General features: G+C 38.6%; 1 protein-coding gene across 7 annotated transcripts in view; it reads left to right on the forward strand.

Annotated features, from left to right (window-relative positions):
• Positions 1-10883, forward strand: part of LOC144480265 (adenosine kinase-like) — a 245312-nt gene extending 234429 nt beyond the window's left edge. For all 7 annotated transcript variants that reach the window (XM_078199586.1, XM_078199584.1, XM_078199590.1 and 4 more), the window contains exons 10-11: positions 1901-1987; positions 9909-10883. In XM_078199586.1, the coding sequence (XP_078055712.1) occupies positions 1901-1987; positions 9909-10033 (212 nt within the window). In that variant the 3' untranslated portion in view covers positions 10034-10883. The remainder of the gene's footprint in view (positions 1-1900; positions 1988-9908) is intronic.
• The last annotated feature ends 8034 nt before the right edge of the window (positions 10884-18917 follow it).

Here is an 18917-nt window from a genome sequence, read left to right on the forward strand (position 1 = left end):
ACCTCCAGAAATTACCTTGTCATATGTCTCATTTCTATTTATGAGATATTGCTGTGTGTAAAATAGGTTGCTGTGTTTTCCTACATTATAATATGTGCCACACTTCAACAGTATTTGATTCAGAAATGTGTACAATGGGACAAACAGGCTGAGGGCCCTGTTAGCTACTGTGAAGGACAAACCTCAGGGCAAAAAACGTATACAAAGGGCTGGTATGGAAGGTGTTATCATCACGAGCTTTGAAACTGTGAGAATAGAAGACAGTCCATTTAGGAAGTGTAATCAGGTAGTTCTTGAGTCAGTGAGCTTTGAGTGAAGAACTAATGAGGTCTAGCTGACAAGCAGCAAAATCTTTACTTTTGCCATGGTTATTGAAATCCATAGTAAGTCGAAAAGAAGCCCACTTCTATTGTTCCAGCACTTGCTCAAAATTGACTGAAGAGCAGCATTAGTGTCAATTTGAGAACAGGTAACATGCATTGGTGAATCGTTTGCATGGACCAGAGAGATACAAGGAGAAAAAAAGATCAATTTGTGGAGGAGGGAAGCTATTTTTGAATTTCGACAAATTACTACCAGGAAACTGAAAACAAACGTTTGTTGACTATGTGATTACAGGCACATTAAATGTAATTACCCAGGTGTGAAAACATGTTCATGTCAGCTTGAATGCGCCTGTTTTATCCCTTCATTAGCATTATGGGCATTTATTCTGTGTGTCAGAGCATCAATTAAAATAGATAAGGGTCAAATAATGTGTATAAGAGAGAAACAAAATCATTTGCATTTTTAGCAAAGTGATATAACACATTTCTGTCCTGTATTCATTTGTAAGTTCTGCTTTGTAGATCTGTACCATTATTATGAAATCACCACCCCAATTATCATTGTAATAAAGATACCTTGACATCTTTGGTATGCCTGCAGTTGAACAGAGGTGATGGTATTTGAAAGCAGAGATAACTGGCCTGGGTATTTACTGATCATGTTTTTTGCTTTGAGATAGACAGTTGTATCTCCTCAGTGTTCACAATCTTGTTCGTCTTCTGGGACTGTACAAGAAAACTGGCCCACAGTTATCTGAATCTTCTGAGTTTTGTTATCTTGCTTATGTATCAATGTATAAGCATACTCCAAAGAGGGAACAGTTGTCACAGAGCTCCATAAAGCTGTTCAGAATAAGTTAATGTCAATTTAAAAGCACCTTTTTCTATTTAATATGGATGAGTAAAACTAATATTTTAAAATAAAGTAGCAAAGTAAAGTCTTTATTATTGGCATGCATGGGGAATTGGTGGTGCTGGTTAATCAAAATGCCTGTCAATAGTACATTCCACTTACCAGTGCAATACTTGTAGCATGAACTAATTAATATGCAAGTATTCAGGAAGTAAATAACAGTAAAATGAAAGCAAAATACTGTGGATGGTGGCGATCTGAAATAAAAACAAAGTGCTGAAAAAACTCAGCAGCTCAGTTTCAAAACATTAGCTCTATTTCTCTCTCCACAGATGCTGCCAGACCTGCTGAGTTTTTTCAGCACTTTCTACTTTATTTAAGTAAAGAAACGTATTGTTTTTACTTTCAAATCTTCAACAGTACATTAAAACATAAACTAGTACAGGTTCTGGGTAACTTACAACCATACAAATTAGGAGCCAGGTTTAGGCCATTCAGCCCCTTGAGCCTGATCCACCATTCAGTAAGATAATGGCTCATCTGTTTGTGGCCTCGGATCTACATTCACTTTGTAATTCCGGATGGCAAAGTGACAATTCGTAAACATGAGAAATTCTGCTTAGTGGAGCATTCCAGTTTATAGAGAGCTGAAAGTTTACTGTATTGTGATTTAATTACTATTTTTCATTATAATCGGCATCATTTTCCATCTTTCTCACAGCTGATAATGTTACAGCCTTCCCTGTCCTCGATATTAAACAAGATGAGATTGTTGATACTAATGGAGCTGGTGATGCCTTCGTTGGAGGTAAATATCATTGCTATATACGTTATATGCCAAAAGATGTAATTTTGTGAAAAATGCTGTATCAACTTCAACACTACATGTTTATTACCTTCCTATCCTTATTCAAACCAATACAGGAGCAATTTAAGCAATCAGGGATCATTGCTCTTATAAACACTATAAAACTGATTTGTGCCAAAATTGTAACCGGAAATATTTAACTTGGCATTCAATTTTACAAAAGGAATATTTGTATACTAGTGCACATTTGTATTGCTAGAAAAGTACCATTGTTGTTTACCACATACAGAAATGATTTGATTTTGGGAATAGGAGGTGTGTGCTGCCAACATTTGCAAATGATACCAAACTGCAGGGGTATCGCTATTTGAGTAAAGAACTGCACTAATATAGAGGAAGACACAAACAGGCTTTGAGTGGGTGGAGGAATGGCCTATCAAAGTCAATATAGCAAGTGTGAAGTAGTTCATTTTGATAGGAGGAATAAGGAAACCATTTATTCCTAGAAACTAAGATACTAAATGGCTTAGAAGAGCAGAGATCTGGAAATATAGATGAATAAATTGCTAAATGTAGTAGTACAAGTTGATGAGACCATAAAGAGTGCAAGCAAAGTACTACGGCCTTTTGTTATAGAAACAGAATACAGAAAGAGGAAGATGATAAACTTTAACCTTGGTTAAATCACACTTTGAAGTACTATGTACAGTTCTGGTCTCTACTACAAAATTGAATTGAAGCAATAGATTTACAAGAATGTTACCAAAATGTAAAGAGGCAATCATCAGAAAAGATTGAGCAGGCTGGAGCTCTGTCCTCAGGAAATTAAAAGACTAAGGGGAGACCTGAGTAAGATATTCAAAGTAACGAAGGGTAATGAAGTAATGATATGGATGTAGACAAATAATTTCCACCAGCCAGTGTCCAAAACAAGGGGGTATGAGATGGACATGATCAGGCCAAATAAAGAACCGAGGAGGAATTTATATTCAGAGAATGTTGCATTCGCTGAAACAGATAGCACTGAAGCATTTAAGGGGAGGCTTGTTGCATATGTGAGAAAGAAGGGAATAGAGAGATATGAAAGGAGAAATATAAAATCTGGCATTAACCAGTTGGACTAAAATGGTGTGGTTCTGTGCTATAGGTTCAATATAACATGTAATTCCCTAACCAGGAGGGCAAGTGGATGATTTGTTTTATGGTCCACTGACTGCTGATTTGAGTCTACTGTTAGAGGACAGGCACATGAACAGTCTGTGATGACTTTCTTTCCAATTGGCAGTTCCCTTTCTCAGAATCTGAAATTCTCGATGATACTGAGAATTACCATGTGGAGAATTATCCAGAAACGCACAGCCTTCCAATCTCTGGTGCAACACTTTCAAAAGTTAGCACACTATGACTGAGATGCTACACTAAAGTTTTAATTGATAACAAATGTAGTTGAATGCTGTGCAAGCAGTGCATACGAAATAGGAGCAGGATTGCTAGATGCTTGGTTGCCTGCTATTTCTGGAATATTTTTGTCTCCTGATACAAAGTTTTCTATTTTCTATCAATTTCATGCCCATCCTTTCACTTCTCAGACTTGCTATTCTTTAACTTCCCTTATTAGGCACAGTTGGACCAGTTTTCTTTTGTTGTTTTTTATTCCTTAACAGGATGTATATTTTCATTGATTAAAATGAAATTTGTGAACTGCCTTTTAATACTGTCAATACAATGCTCGTATTGATATCTTTCGGCAATATTTATAAAATTCAAAAGGTAGTTGGCATGGAAGCAACATGTCTGAGCAAATGAAATTTCAGATGCCCATCAGGTGGAATTTTAAACCTCCTATATGTGCGAACACAGTGGGATGATAAGCATTTGAATTGGGAGAACTAATTGAGGACTATGAGGAAAAATTAAAGAAAATACATTATTTTACATTATAGTTTTGTTCCATGTGAAGTCAACATAATATAATGAAAATACTTGTATTCCCAATGCTGAGTTAATTTCCCTGTGGGATTACAATAGATCACTAGCTTAATAAAAATGCAGCTGCTTTGTAAGTGGGTACCATGTTTGTGACAAAAGATGTAAAATTATTGAATTCATTACATATCTATTGATCCTTAAGCTGCGAGCAGTTCAGGCCATAGCCTGGTTCAAATGGTTTTGTAATCTTATTCAGTTTACATGCCATCATTTTGAAAAAAGAAAGCTAGTAATAAGCCAACTCATAGGTGATTTGACTCATAGGATATTGTTTCTCAGACAATGTTTTAAGCTAAAACCGTTCATGATAATTAGTACAAACCATAAATTCAATTCGTCTGTCTTTTTCTAATTTGCTCTTTTACTGGGTTACTGTAAGGAGTGGAAATGTGAAAGGACAGGCAGAGCAGGGTTCCCCTGTGGCCCATACCCCTCTACAACAGGTATACTAAATTGGATACTGTTGTGGGAGATGCTTTACCTGGGACAAGCTGTGACAGCCGGAACTCTGATACTGAGTCTGGTTCTACAGCGCAAAAGGGTGGGAGGAAGAAGAGGAGAGCAGTAGTGATAGGGGACTCAATGGTCAGAGGTACGGACAGGAGGTTCTGTGGTCGGGACAGAGACTCCCGCATGGTTTGTTGCCTCCCGGGTGCCAAGGTCAGGGATGTCTCTGATCGCGTGCACAGCGTTCTAAAGTGGGAAGGTGATCAGCCAGATGTCGTGGTACACATCAGTACAAATGATGTAGGTAGGAAGAGTGAGGAGGTCCTAAAGAGTGAGTACAAAGAGCTTGGAAGGAAGTTAAAAAGCAGGACCCCGAGGGTAGTAATCTCAGGATTGCTACCTGTACCACGTGCCAGTGAGGGTAGGAGTAGGATGCTTGGGCGGATGAACACGTGGCTGAGGAACTGGTGTAGGGGGCAGGGTTTCCGATTCTTGGATCATTGGGACCTCTTCTGGGGCAGGTGGGACCTGTACAAGAGAGACGGGTTACACCTGGACTACAAGGGGACCAGTGTACTTGCAGGGAGGTTTGCTGGTGTTATTGGGGAGCGTTTAAACTAGATTTGCAGGGGGATGGGAACCAGAGTGCCAGAGCAGATAGTGGAGCAGGGGTAAAAAGACAGGTTAGTTCAAGTAAAATCACAAATGGAAGGGTTGAGTGTGGTGGAAATAACCTTTTGAGGTGTGTCTATTTCAATGCTAGGAGTATTGTGGGGAAGGCAGATGAGCTGAAGGTGTGGATTGACACATGGAAATATGACATTATAGCCATTCGTGAAACTTGGCTACAGGAGGGGCAGGACTGGCAGCTCAATGTTCCAGGGTGCCAATGTTTCAGGCAGGATAGAGGCAGAGGGATAAAAGGTGGGGGGGTGGCATTGTTGGTCAGGGAAAATGTTCCAGCGGTACTCAAGCAGGATAGATTAGGGAGCTTGTCTACAGAGGCCCTATGGGTGGAGCTGAGAAACAGGAAAGGTATGACCACATTAATGGGGTTGTATTATAGACCACCCAATAGTCAGCGAGAATTGGAGGAGCAAATCAGCAGAGAGATAGCTGACAACTTGATGCGCGTTATCATACACGAGGCTTGATGCTCAGGAAATAAAGGCTTTTATTTGCTGTAATAAAGCAGCTAACAATTATATACACGATCCCAGACTGAGGGGTCCCAGCCAGAGCAGGGACCTTTATACCTCTCCCAGGAGCCGGAGCCCGACTGGGATGTACCACAACACTACAATACAAAGGTGTAACAACCCCACCCTAACCCCAACAGCAACAAGTAGCACAACCCATCCCTAACCCAACAGCAACATATGTACATACTTGTAGTACTGGCCAGACCCTGGCTCAGTACTATCCAGTGGGAACCAACGATGGTTCACCACACAACTGCAAGAAACGCAAAGTTGTGATAGTAGGGGATTTTAATTTTCCACATATAGATTGGGACTCGCATACTGTTAAAGGTTTAGACGGGTAGAGTTTGTAAAATGTGTTCAGGAGAATTTTCTACATCAGTATATAGAGGTGCCAACTAGAGAGGATGCGATATTGGATCTACTATTGGGAAATGAGTTAGGGCAGGTGATGGATGTGAGTGTGAGGGAATACTTTGGATCCAGTGATCATAATGCCATTAGTTTCAACCTGATCATGGATAAGAATAGATCTGGTCCTCGGGTTGAAGTTCTGAACTGGAAAAAGGCCAAATTTGATGACATGAGAAGGGATCTGGGAAGTGTGGATTGGCACAGGCTGTTCTCTGGTAAGGATGTAAATGGAAAGTGAGAGGCCTTCAAAGGAGAAATTTTGAGAGTGCAGAGTTTGTATGTTCCTGTCAGGATTAAAGGCAAAGTAAATAGGAATAAGGAACCTTGGTTCTCGAGGGAGATTGTAACACTGATTAAGAGGAAGAGAGAGTTGTATGAAATGTACAGGCAGCAAGGAACAGATCAGATGCTCGAGGAGTATAAAAAGTGCAAGAAGCTACTTAAGAGGAAAATCAGGAGGGCTAAAAGAAGACATGAGGTTGCTTTGGCAGACAGAGTGAAGGAAAATCCAAAGAGCTTCTATAGATATGTTAGGAGCAAAAGGATAGTGAGGGATAAAATTGGTCCTCTTGAAGACCAGAGTGGTAGACTGTGTATGGAACCAAAAGAGATGGGGGAGATACTAAATGGTTTTTTTGCATCCGTATTTACTGAGGAAACGGGCATGGAGTCTACGGAAGTAGGGCAAACAGGTAGGGAGGTCATGGAACCTTTACAGATTGAAGGGGAGGAGGTGCTTGCTGTTTTGAGGCAAATCAGAGTGGATAAATCCCCAGGACCGGACAGGGTATTCCCACAGACCTTGAGGGAAGCTAGTGTTGAACTTGCAGGGGCCCTGGCAGACATATTTAAAAAGACAGTATTCACGGGGAAGGTGCTGGATGATTGGAGGGTGGCTCATGTTGTTCCGTTGTTTAAAAAAGGTTCCAAAAGAAATCCGGGAAATTATAGGCCAGTAAGTTTGACGTCGGTGGTGGGCAAGTTATTGGAAGGTATGATAAGGGATAAGATCTACAAATATTTGGATAGACAGGGACTTATTAGGGAGAGTCAACATGGCTTTGTGCATGGTAGGTCATGTTTGACCAATCTATTAGAGTTTTTCGAGGAGGTTACCAGGAAAGTGGATGAAGGGAAGGCAGTGGATGTTGTCTACCTGGATTTCAGCAAGGCCTTTGACAAGGTCCCTCATGGGAGGTTAGTTAGGAAGGTTCAGTCGCTGGGTATACATGGGGAGGTAGTAAATTGGATTAGATACTGGCTCAATGGAAGAAGCCAGAGAGTGGTTGTGGAGGATTGCTTCTCTGAGTGGAGGCCTGTGACTAGTGGTGTGCCGCAGGGATCGGTGTTGGGTCCATTGTTGTTTGTCATCTATATCAATGATCTGGATGATAATTGGATCAGCAAATTTGCTGATAATACAAAGATCGGAGGTGTAGTGGACAGTGAGGAAGGTTTCCAAAGTTTGCAGAGGGATTTGGACCAACTAGAAAAATGGGCTGAAGAATGGCAAATGGAATTTAACGCAGACAAGTGTGAGATATTGCACTTTGGAAGGACAAACCAAAGTAGAACGTACAGGGTAAATGGTAGGACTCTGAAGAGTGCAGTTGAACAGAGGGATCTGGGAATACAGGTACAGAATTCCCTAAAAGTGACGTCACAGGTGGATAGGGTTGTAAAGAATGCCTTTGGTACATTGGCCTTTATAAATCGGAGTATCGAGTATAAAAGTTGGAGTGTTATGGTAAGGTTATATAAGGCATTGGTGAGGCCGAATTTAGAGTATTGTGTACAGTTTTGGTCACCTAGTTACAGGGAGGATGTAAATAAGGTTGAAAGAGAGCAGAGAAGGTTCACAAGGATGTTGCCGGGACTTGAGAAGCTGAGTTACAGAGAGAGATTGAATAGGTTGGGACTTTATTCCCTGGAGCGTAGAAGAATGAGGGGAGATTTGATAGAGGTGTATAAGATTTTGATGAGTATAGATAGAGTGAATGCAAGCAGACTTTTTCCACTGAGGCTAGGGGAGAAAAAAACCAGAGGGCATGGGTTAAGGGTGAAAGGAGCAAAGTTTAAAGGGAATATTAGGGGGGGTTTCTTCACGCAGAGAATGGTGGGAATGTGGAATGAGCTGCCAGATAAAGTAGTAAATGCGGGGTCACTTTTAACATTTAAGAAGAAACTTGAACGGGTTCATGGATGAGAGGGGTGTGGAGGGATATGGTCCAAGTGCAGGTCAGTGGGACTAGGCAAAAAATGGTTCGGCACAGACAAGAAGGGCCAAAAGGCCTGTTTCTGAGCTGTAATTTTCTATGGTTCTACTGATAAACCATATTTCTGACAAAAGTGTTGACAGTAAATCATTTAGGGAATGTGATAATAGATAACCAAGCCCAAAGCACCTAGTGTTACACAATTTTGGAGCATTAATATACAGGTATTATAGATGCTTACAAATGCTCCAGTTTCTGGGTACTTTTGTTCAGTTAACAACTGATTACTTGTGTGTTAGGCTGATTTGTAACCAGGACATCAAGTAGCTGTTACAGAACAAGCAGACCACTCTAATAAAGCTTTAACTTTGTTTACTCAAACACCACATTGATTTAACTGCAAGAGAAGGAAATTGGTACTCAGCAGTGTGTCAGAGTAGATAGATTTCGCTGCAGTTTTTTATTTCATCATGTTTTGGCTTTATTTAAATATACTTGAGAAAGAATAAGGGTGACAAATGCTTCAAAAATAAAAATGTTGAAAATATGGCCTTTGATCATATTTATTTTCCTTCATTCAGAAGATGTGATGAGAAATAATTATTTGCCCCTCATCCCAATTACTGGTTAATTTAATAATCTTCCTAAAACTGATTTGTATGTGTGTGTGACTTGAATATTTAAATAAATCTTCCCTTAACTCAGTGATTACTTAAGCATATTTGTTGTTCATTCTTACCTCACCTAATCATTGATAAATAATTTAGAATGAAAAAAAGACCATCATGGTGTGCCAGACTAATAACTCTTGGAATTAAATTTAACAATATAAGGAAAAGGGGAAAAAGATGTCCCTACATTTAAAGAGAAATCCATGTTACCATTAAAAGTTGCAGTTATTTTTATCTTCGCTTTGAAAGGATGAAGAATAATGCTATTTAATCACTACCGCCCCCCCCCCCCCCCCCAAACCAAGCAGTTAACCGCTTGTGAACAATGGTACCTTAAGGCAAAAGCAGTTTCTAGTTCCTTGCCTATGTGGGCAATCTTCATTAACGTGAATGTTGGCAAACTGCTGAACTGTGGGAGGCATCAGCATCAAGTCCTTGCCTAACCCCTCCCACGCCATTATTTTGGGTAACGCTTGAGTCTAATTGTTAAGGGAACCCATTACCAACTGAGATCTACTAATTCAGCACAGACCAGGAGATGAAACTAGTGAATTTTCTGGTTTCTGTGTCTCAGTGCCATGTTATGGGATCCCTTGAACACCAAGGGGAGTCAAGGGACCTTCCCACTAATTTTGACATGCGTCTGGCTCATCTTGAAATATCAAGCTTCAAAATATGTCACACTGCATCTCATTAACTCAAGTGTCATACATAAAACAGAAACAAATCACAAATTAACATTTTTTAAATTATGAAAAGAAAAACTGCAATTTCTTAGTACTTCTGACCGTGGTAAGCTGGCCACTTCCCAAAGGCAAGGGTGCTGAAGATTTTACAAAAGGCTGATTTTATCAACATGAAATATAATCAAGTATCTTGCATGTATCCATGACCTGTGCAAAAATGTGGTGTATTTAGTTGCGAACGTAAAGCTTTTTTAATGCTCTTGCCTGTTGTTAATTTTTACTATTTTTCTTTATAGGTTTTCTGTCTCAACTGGTTCATGATCAACCTCTTGAAAAATGCATCCAAGCTGGTCATTATGCAGCAAATGTCATCATTAGGCGTTCAGGTTGCACGTTCCCAGAAACGCCAGACTTTCATTGATGTTTTCATTAATGTAAAAATTAGTGGGATCAAGAAGTCCTTTTGTTAAATCTAAGAACAGGAACTGCTGTCCATTTAAAAAGTAACCTCTCTCCTTCCTTCCCACACCCTGCATTAAGAATTCTGTACTTAGCTTTTCATTTGTTTTTGTCAATCTGCTACTAAAAACTAACATCCAGAAAATGTGAACACCTTAAGAGTAGATGACAAGGCCTTGAAAATGTTTTGATCAAGTTGGTGGTCATAAACTACCTTCTTGATTTTTTTTTTCATGATTTTTATTTGCATCTCTAACTGAAACCATGAAGTGTTGATTTTGGCAGTGAATGTTTTGGTAGTTAATTTTATTATCCACCTGACAGTAATTATGGCATTTGTAATGGATGAAAGCATGAGGTTAAAAGCTATCTATGTTGGCTGTTTTATGCAGAAAAGCTTCAAATTGCATAACTTGTTTAGTCTTGAGTTTATTTTGACAGTTTTTAAATTCAACCCAAATGAGAGTTGTAACTGACCTCAAGCTATTTGAAAGTTGTACAACTTATCATCATGAAATGGTTTCCGTTTAGCAGATTACCTCAGTATCTTTTGTTTTTGAGTTTATTCAGAAAAGCAAACTTATATAGTGAAAATAAAATCAAGAAATAAAAACAGAAATATTTATGCAGGCAAATGTTGCTGTAAAATACCAAATCAGATCTACAAACGCACAGTTTTTAAAATCCTAAAGCTCTGGAGTTATTTGGACACCTGTAATATTGTTCAAAGAAAGACAACTGTATGCCGTTATGACAACAACATTCTTTTCTTTATAATTTGATATTGACAATAAACAAAGATGATTCTCGTAGATGTTTCCTTGCCTTTAGTAATCTTTCTTTCAAGAAATTAAATACAGTTACACCTTTGGACATGCGGGTAGCATTTAAAATGCTAATAATCTTCAGTTATTGGTGGATTTGGAAAGCATTATTACATAGGAATTAATTATTGACTAATTTAAAATAATTAGAGAACAGAAGAACAAGTAGCAGCATACCACTTTTAAAAACAATGTCCACTGAAACCACAAAGCAGATCTGAGAGCACAGAGAGAGCTGGGAAAGCTAAAAAGCAATGGGACAACTTAATATTGTGTAAATGCAAAAGCATGAGCTTTGAGGCCATAAAAACGGGGTTGTCTTACACACTGGGTCCACTTATACACTGCTATCTTTGATCAAAGGTAACCCAAAAATCAAAACAATAAGTGGTGGATTGGGTCCAGTAGGGACAAAGAGAGTGATATATGCTTAGAGGTGAAGGGCAAGGATAGAATACTTAATAGGTTCTTTGTATTGGTATTTACTAAGTAAGAAATTTGACAAAATATTGATCAAAACAGAAATAATGAAGGCAATTAATACTGTGAAAATTGAAAGGGAGAGGATACGGGGATAGGTTGGCAATGCTTGGGGTAGATATATCATTGAGCCAGATCGGCTTGCAAGCCCAAGTTGTTAAAAGACATGGGGGTGGAGACAATGAAAAGGAATGTCTTACTTTTTCAAAATTCCCTATGATATAGGGGAGATACCAGAGGATGCAAATGTGACATCCTTATTCAAGAAAGGGTGCAAAGACAGTAGTAGCAACTACAGGCCAGTTAGTCTAATGTCAGTTATGGGTAAGATTTTGGAATCCTTAATAAAGGAAAAAGTAGATAGTCTTATAGAGGGGTTTGAGATAAGGAGAGCCAGCAGAGATTTGTAAAAGGCTGATCATGATTGATGAATCTAATGTAATTTTTTGATGACGTCACAGAGAAGGTTAATGAAGGGAATGCTGTGGATGTTGTCTACCTGGATTTTAAGAAACGTTTGATAAGATATCACATAAAAGGCTGGTTAATAAAACTGAGTTTTCTGGAAAGGGGGGGCTGTGTGCAATTGGACTAAAAGTTGGCTTAGTGATACAAAGCAGTTGTGGACGGTTGAATTTCAGACTGGAAGAATAGTGGACAGTGGTGTTCCTCAAGAGTCATTGCTAGCACTAATGTTTGTTTGCTATGTATAAATGACTTTTATCTTAGAAATGGAGTAAAATTTTCAAAATTTGCTACTGATACCAAACTTGGAGTGGTGGCAAATGGTGAGGATGATGTAGATTGCCTTCAACAAGATATAGACTAGGAGAATGGGCAAACAAGTGGCAGGTGAAATTCAATACAGACAAGTGTGAGGTAATGCATTTTGGCAGATGGGATAGGGAGACTTAATGGCACAATTCTGAAAAGTGACCAAGGACAGAAGGGCTGGAAGATGCACGTGCATCGATCTTTGAAGGTGACAGGACTTATTGAGAGAGTAGTTAGCAAAACATATCGGATTGTGGACTACATAAAGAGAGATATCGTGGACAGAAGTTGTGCTGAACTCTGAGGAGCCCCAGTAGAGTATTGCATCCAGCTCTGGTTATCACACTGTAGGAAAGATGTGAAGATCCTTGAGAGGGTGCAGAGGAGATTTGCCAGGATGATTCCAAGGTGGTGGATTTTAGTTACAAGGTTTAATTGGAAAAGCCGGGTTGTTCTTTTGAGCAAAGGAGATTTGATTGAGGATTACAAAATTATTACAGGTTTCGATAGGGTAGACTAGGAAAAACTCTTCCCATTAGCTGTACATGTTTGAGGAGCCACAGATTTAAGACTTTGGGCAAAGGATGCAATGAGAATGTGAAGAAGAACTTTTTTACACAGCGAGTGGTAATTGCTTGGAATTTGCTGCCCACTCAAGTGGTGGGAGTGGAAATAATGATTTCAACAGGAAATTACATGGGCATCTGAAAGAAATAAGCTTGCCAGGCTCTGGGGTCCAAGTAGGGGGAATGCCTGGACCCAATGGGCCGAATGGCCTCCTAAGCCATAAATGACTCTTTGACCTTGAATCTCTCCAAAATCGACTTCCCATAGTCAGGGCAGAGTCTTAAAAAAAATCTTAATAAAATCAACTGAGACAGAAACATCTTTGCTTGTCCCTTTGAATTTGTAACAAGGGTGGACTGCATCTGTAATTGTTTACGGCTCTTGGTTATTGTTCGATTTTGGGCTTTACAGTGACATAGGTAAGGTACCTTGTGTCCAGCAATAGCATCAGATTATTATTAAATGCTTCCTGCTGTTCTCTAAGCAATATTATACTACGATCCTGGTTACAACGGGGTTTTTACTAAATGCCACTCCTACATTAATTCATCTTTTACCTGTTCAACACTGATTATGATGGAATGAACCCATTGTAGATTTAATGCTCTGGTTACCAGAATTAAAGCTCAGTTCAGATTTAAAATCTAATACTCCATTCAGCAGTTTAGGATTTTAATACTTTTTTCATGGAATGTAGACATTGATGGTAAGGCTGGCATTTGTTGCCCATCCCTGATTGCCTGAGTCACTGCCTTGAACCACTGGGGTGTAGGTAGATGCACAGTGCTTTTTTTCTGTGGTGATTTGGTATAACCAAGTGGCTTGCCTTGCCATTTCAGAGGCCAGTTAGGATCTGAGTCATGTGTAAACCAGACTGGGTAAGGATGACTGATTTATCCCCCACCCCTGAAGGCCATTAGTGAACCAGATGGGTTCTTACCACAATCCAGCAGTTTCATGATCATTATTAATGAAACGAGCATTTTATTTCAGATTTATTAATTAAATTTAAATTCCCTCAGCTACCATGGTAGGATTTGAACTCATGTCTCCAGAGCATTCGTTCAGGCCTCTGGCTTATTGGTCCATTAACATTATCACTGTGCTATTGGCCTACTGTTGTACAAATATATGGAAATGATGGACAGGAAAATATACACTATTCTTTATAGTTTCATACATTACAACACAGACTCCCCACTTACCCAGAGCCAGGTAATCTCTCAGCAGAGGCAAAAGAAAACATAAAAACAGACCAATGAAGGGGAAAAGACCTGGAAAAGCAATAACAAAGATATAAATTCATATTGTTGCACAATTAAAATTGCCTGCTTAAAGGCCTAATTAAAAGAACATGATTTCTAAAAGAGTGAAATGTTCAAAAATTTAATTAGAATGTTTACATTCTATGATTTTTTTTGCAATCTGGTGATTGGTGTTCCAATGCAACATTACAATTTTGATTGTTCTCAATGCACTACTTATACAGTTATCAGGGAGAAGTTCATTCACTAATCCATTTCCGGCTCAACTTTAGAAGAAATTTTATAGTAGCATTTATCAACTCCCCATTTAATGTTAGCATTGACTAGTAAAACAGCAAATGCAATTATGAATTTGAATAATCAATCTGGAAAATTAATTGCCTCCCTCATGACAAGCAATTCAGTAATCATAATTTATAATTTTGAGGTTATGTTAAAATAGAAAAAAAAAATGTTTTAAATAAATGACAAAGGAAAACTCATGATAGGGCCATTAGGGTGCAAAAGATAAACTCGCAGGTAATGACAGTGAAATGACAGAATTGAGTAAGTACTTTGCCTCAGCATTTACTAGGGAGACTACAGGGCAAACTTGACATTAGAAGAAAACATCAAAAAAGATGCCAAGACCTCCAAGACAGGAAGTGGAAGAGATAATTTATAAAGTAGTTAAGCTTAAGATAAAATCCTTGGTCAGTACGTGCATATTAAAAGCAGCTAGGGAAGAGATAGTAGAGGCACCATCATATAATTATAAAAATTCATTAGAAAATGTTGTAGTGCCAGAGGACTATAGAACATTATTCCTATATTTAAAAATTGAGCTAGAGCAAGTCCAAAAAACATTAGATTACACAGCTTAATATTTGTGGCAATGTTCCCCCTCAGTTGAGCCACCCAGCAACAACTGAGAACGCCCCATGCAGGGGGAGCACAAGCTGGCGTCTAATGACGAGTGCATGGCCACAGCCACAACAAAACTTTAAAGATCTTATGCACTTAAATATGCAGTGCACTGTTAAAAAAAAATTGAGGGAATATTCATAATGATGGGAGTGATAATGGGATCTTTACTCAAAGCTGCAATAGAAAATCATCTCAAAACCAAAAATATAACAAGGAATAGCCAAATGCTTTTCAAAAGGATGGCCGTTCTTAACACACTTACTGAATTCAACAGAAAGAATAGATGTCGTATATTTGGATCTTAAGGTACCTTATAGTAGGCATGTGGCTAAGGTTAGAGCATATGGAATCGGGACAGGTATAAAATAGGGATAACAAGCTAGGTATAAAACATGGGTGGCATAGTGGTTAGCACCGCTGCCTCTCAGCGCCAGGGACTCGGGTTCAATTCCGGCCTTGGGTGACTGTCTGTGTTGAGTTTGCACATTCTCCCAGTATCTGCGTGGGTTTCCCCCGGGTGCTCCGGTTTCCTCCCACACTCCAAAGATGTGCGGGTTAGGTTGATTGGCTATGTTGAATTGACCCTAGTGTCAGAGGGATTAGCAGGGCAAATATGTGGGGTTACGGGAATAGGGCCTGGGTGTGAGTGTGATCGGTGCAGACTTGATGGGCCGAATGGCCTCCTCCTGCACTGTCGGGATTCTATGAAAAAGATAGTTACTTGGACTGACAGTAGATGGGAAGTGGTGTTCCATAGGAATCGGTGCTGAGACCTCCACAGTTCATCTACTTTATAGACAATTGGAACTTGGGAGTCAAAATACAATTTTGAAATTTGCAAATGACACCAGAGGGAGACTGACAAAATACAAAATGTTAATGAACTTGCAGAGTAGGGAGTGTAAATAGCAAATAAAATGTATCTCTATCAATGTAAAGTGGTGTATTTGGGTAGATTCAGAAATGAGGCCACATACTCCTTGAAAAAAACAATTTGAGGTGGAGGGGAAAAGTGATCAAGAACTACAGCTACACAAGTCATTAAAAGTAATGATGCAAGTTGACAAGGTCATTAAAAGATGTAAACCAAGGAGTGTGGTTCATTTCCAAAGGAATCGAACTACAAAACAAGGAAATTATAGGAAATTTGCATACAATTTTGGATAGACCATACAGAGTATTGTGAAAAGTTGCAGTATTAAATTACATGAAGAATATCAATGATCCATAGAATCAGTATAGTGCAGAAGGAGGCCATTCGGCTCATCAGGTCTGCACCAACTCTTACCCTGGCTCCCTCCTCCACCCATAACCCTGCATATTTACCATGGCTAATCTACCTAACCTGCACACCTTTGGACTGTGGGAGCACCTGGAAGAAACTCACACAAACACAGGGAGAACGTGCAAACTCCACACAGTCACCCAAGGCCGGAATCGAACCCGGGTCCCTAGCGCTGTGAGGCAGCAGTACTAACCACTGTGCCACCAAGTCACCCCCATGGTGCAAAGAAAATTTATAAGAATGATACCCAGACAGAGAGGTTATAACTATCATGAAAAGGTGAATAGGCCAGGGCTTTTTTCAGAAAACTGAGGTGTCTCATGGATGTCTTTAAAATTATGACAGGTTTCCATTGCATAGGCCTAGTGAAGATACTTCCACTTTAGTTGTGAGTCCAATACAAGAAACCATAAATATATGATAGCCACTTATAAATCCAATAAAAAATTCAGAAGGAACTTCAAGAATGGTTAGACTGTGGAACTTGCGAGCACATGAAATAGTTAAGGTAAATAGCGTAAATGCCAGTAAATGAGATAAGAATATGAGGGAGAAAGGGATCAAAGACTATGCAGATAAAGTTAGATAAAGCTGAGTGGGAGGAGGCTCATATGGAGCATAAACATCAATACGAAACAGTTGGCCCTGATGGCCTGTTTCTGTGCCATAAATTCTATGTAAAAATACTTCAATGTTTAATATGTTTCCCTCAACACAATTGTTGAATCCTAACCTGCTTTAAAATCTACTGGTCGTATATTGGTCCAGGAAAAACCTAATTTGTATGATCATCAAACAATATTTTCTTAGATCATTGAAATATTTCATACAACTTTCCTAAACCATTGAAAAATAGGCCGAATCATAAAATCAACCCATTGAAGTAATTAAATAGCAGTACAGAGTCCTTGAGTTAACATATTAACCATCTTGATGGACAAGTATTGATTACATTGTCATGATAATCTCATTACAACAGTTGGTGTATATAAGCATTTCAAGAGGTTTTGAAATAACACTCAGCGATAAGTACTAGATAGTGATAGATTTTTATCCTAACTGTTGTTGTTTTTCCATGCTATTCCTTCACATACTAACCACAGTTGTTTATTGCCATTTTGATTTATATTTTTATGTTGGATCATTTATTCTGAAGGTTCCATGTCAAATACAGGAAAAGGAATACTAGTTTTGATCATGGTGATAGAAACAAATATACAAAGCTGTACAAAGTCTCTCAAGTTGACAAACCTCTATAGAAACTTACAAAAATATCATTTTCAACTAGAATGATTGTCTCTGTGTACATGCACGTGGGATAATATACTTTTGTTTTACACATAACATTTGAAAAATGTTATTTTCATGTTTCAATGCACTTTACAATGAGAATACTCTGGGGAACTATTGAATAAAGAATTGAGCTCAATAAGAATATCTTGGTACCATAATAGAAAGCATGTTTAACTGCAGTATGAGCGGGCAGCCATAAATATACTATCTATTCATACTACAAATGTTTTTGCAAAAAGACGAACTGGCTGGAAGCTGAAACACACATACATTCAGCCGTGCCTACTGCCAGCAAACTTTATTCTGGTTGAAAAGAGGCGACTGGGTATATTTTTTGTAGATTAATGAAGGAATGTAACTTCTTTAGGATTTATGTAAGCCGCTCCCATGGGCCAAGTCACTGAAGTACCTTTGAGCCTGTCCAGAAACAAAAATGTTCATCTTGAACATGAAGTAAAATAGCTGGATTTGTGATTTACCAGATTCATGGTGCTCTGCAGTTATTTATTTATGCAGTTTGAGTTATTCAGTTACAATTGGTTTGGAATTTCTCTACCCCATAAGGCTGTGGAGACTGGGACAATTTGAGCTTTCAAGACTTAGACTGAGATTGATAGATTTTTGTTAGGTGAAGTTATCCAGTTTGATGGAACTAAGGTAGGGAAAATGTAATTGAGATGCAAATCAACCATGATCTAATTGGATAGTGGAATAGGTTTGAGGGGCTGAATGGACTCTTTCCTATATCCCCAGATCATGTTGCAATATCTTCTCAAATTTATTTTAAAGTTAACAAAAAAAGGGATTGCCACGATTATCAATAAATCTTAACTTGAATTCCAACAATTCCATCCATTTGTTGAATAAGTATTGCATTCAGTTCCATTTGTAGAATTTTATTGGTGTAATTTAAGTGATCCATCTTCAAAAAATTATAATTGCCTTTTACAATTGGGGTTTTAATCTGTTAATGCTTTTCTTGGACAATGCTAGAGTTATTCAGCATAAATTCCAGTGCCTACAGCTGTACACTTGCTGATGATGAGCCATTGACAGCTGTTTGAATGTTTCAACTGCTGATGGCTCTTGAGAAAGTAGTTTTTGATGTTTTCTGCACACATACATGTGTGTGTAGTAAATGTGTCCCTACTTGTATGAGAATTGTTTGCATGATGTGCTATTTACAAAACAAATTTTTATTAAATTGTTAGGTGAAGTATTCCACACGTATCACAGGGACTGTGAGAAATGGACACTACCTATGTTTGGAGAAAATTAATTAAAATCACAGGATACCACGTGCATTGCTATTTTGAAGGGGTATATGACAAATTTGAGTTGGAAAGTGTAAGCTTGAGGGGCTGAATGGACTCTTTCCTATATACAAAAGATTTGTATATACAAAGATCCAAGATACAAATCTTGAAGTGTGCAGCTTCCAAATTAAGAAAG

Source organism: Mustelus asterias, chromosome 28, assembly GCF_964213995.1.
Source record: "Mustelus asterias chromosome 28, sMusAst1.hap1.1, whole genome shotgun sequence".
NCBI lineage: Eukaryota > Metazoa > Chordata > Chondrichthyes > Carcharhiniformes > Triakidae > Mustelus > Mustelus asterias.